The sequence below is a fragment of the Sinocyclocheilus anshuiensis genome, unplaced genomic scaffold (assembly GCF_001515605.1).
Source record: "Sinocyclocheilus anshuiensis isolate Anshui unplaced genomic scaffold, SAMN03320099.WGS_v1.1 C32766921, whole genome shotgun sequence".
Lineage (NCBI taxonomy): Eukaryota > Metazoa > Chordata > Actinopteri > Cypriniformes > Cyprinidae > Sinocyclocheilus > Sinocyclocheilus anshuiensis.
The window spans coordinates 1-1424 of record NW_015619874.1 but is presented as its reverse complement, the minus strand read 5'-3'; the positions used below and the strand labels follow the sequence as shown (position 1 = coordinate 1424).

Below are 1424 nucleotides of genomic sequence, written 5' to 3'. Positions count from 1 at the left end.
TGCTCGGTCTGGCTTTTGTCGGTCTGTTCCCTGAAGACCTGCTCAGTCTGGCTTTATCCGCAGAGTTCGTCAACAGGGCTTGTAATTCCCAGGAGCTTGAGTTGAGGAAAGACTTATTCACCTTAGACGGAACTGTAGGCTTGGAGTTACCTGAGTCGACGGTCCCAAGACTTAGTCACGCAATTCGGGAAGAAGTGACCAAACAGCTGTGGGATTTCGCTCAATCAGATATCTGCCAGAAGCCTGAGGTGCTTGAGGCCGAAGATGTGTTGCGGAAACTTCTGGGTGGAGAGATGTTTGTGCGCAAACACATGATACTTCCACATTTGCGCTCGATTGATCTGGAAGTGCACTTAGACCAAAATGACCAACCTATTCCTGTATCCTCCGGACCTGGGCAACAAAATCTCGCCTCTCAAAACTTGGATGCAAGGCTCTCTGGAGTTACCATAACTGACGACCTACTAGCTCAACTAACTAATACACGAAAGACGCCAGTGCAGCAGTCCAACAAGTTCCTCCAAAAGCCAGAGGTTCACACAGTTGAACCTGTCCGAGAGAGAGAAAGTATTTTCAATGTGGGTATTGACTTGACGGACAATCTTCTGATGTCGTTGACCAAATCCCGAAAGCATTCGTCTCACCTGGACGATTCTAAACCATCTATTCAGAGACTTGCTGTTCAAGTGACACATAGGAATCACTATTGCTACAGGACTGAGCAGTTGCTTGGATTACATGCACTGAAGAGGAGACAACTTGCGCTGGCTGGATACAGAGTCGTAGAGTTGCCCCATTGGGAATGGTTTCCCTTGCTGCGACGCTCGTATGCCGAGAAAGTCGCCTATCTGCACTGCAAGATATTCAGCTGTTCTGACTCCAAAAAATAGATTGATTGAATTCTCTACATATATAAACTAACCTACAGCTAACATTTCTGTTTCATACTAAACCACAGCACTGATGTTTTTTGTTGTTGTTTTGATTAAATGATTATGTGACTGTATTGTTGCACATTTTTAAGTCAATAAATGAAAAATTGTGCTCTACAGTGTTTGTTAACTAGTTCTATGATATGAGTGCTTTATTCTTTGATTTTTAATTTTTAAAGATGATTAGGTCAACCCTCCTGTTTAAACTGACCCACATTGGTTGTTTCCATGCAAGTTGCCAAAAATCGACAGTAAATTCGAAAAATATTAAAGATTCAAGGAAAAACTTAAAAACTGTATTGTAGCCTGTCAGAGATTAAAAAAATATAAAATATGTGAGAAATATAATAATTCCCATCTGTTTTTATTGTTATTTCTATTGTGTTCTATTGTCAATTTGACCAACATATTTTTGTTCAATTTATTTATTTTTTGGTGATGACTACTTGTAGTGACTTTGCACACTGACGTGCAAATAACTATACGTTTTTT

At 40.5% G+C, this 1424-nt stretch overlaps 1 protein-coding gene across 1 annotated transcript; it reads left to right on the top strand.

The window, feature by feature from the left end:
- Positions 1 to 5: 5 nt before the first annotated feature.
- On the top strand, positions 6 to 1026 carry LOC107682974 (FAST kinase domain-containing protein 5-like; the record flags this gene model as incomplete). The annotated part of the gene is made up of 1 exon (XM_016479072.1): positions 6 to 1026. A coding segment is annotated over one exon (885 nt), but the record flags the coding sequence as incomplete, so codon positions are not given.
- Positions 1027 to 1424: the final 398 nt, after the last annotated feature.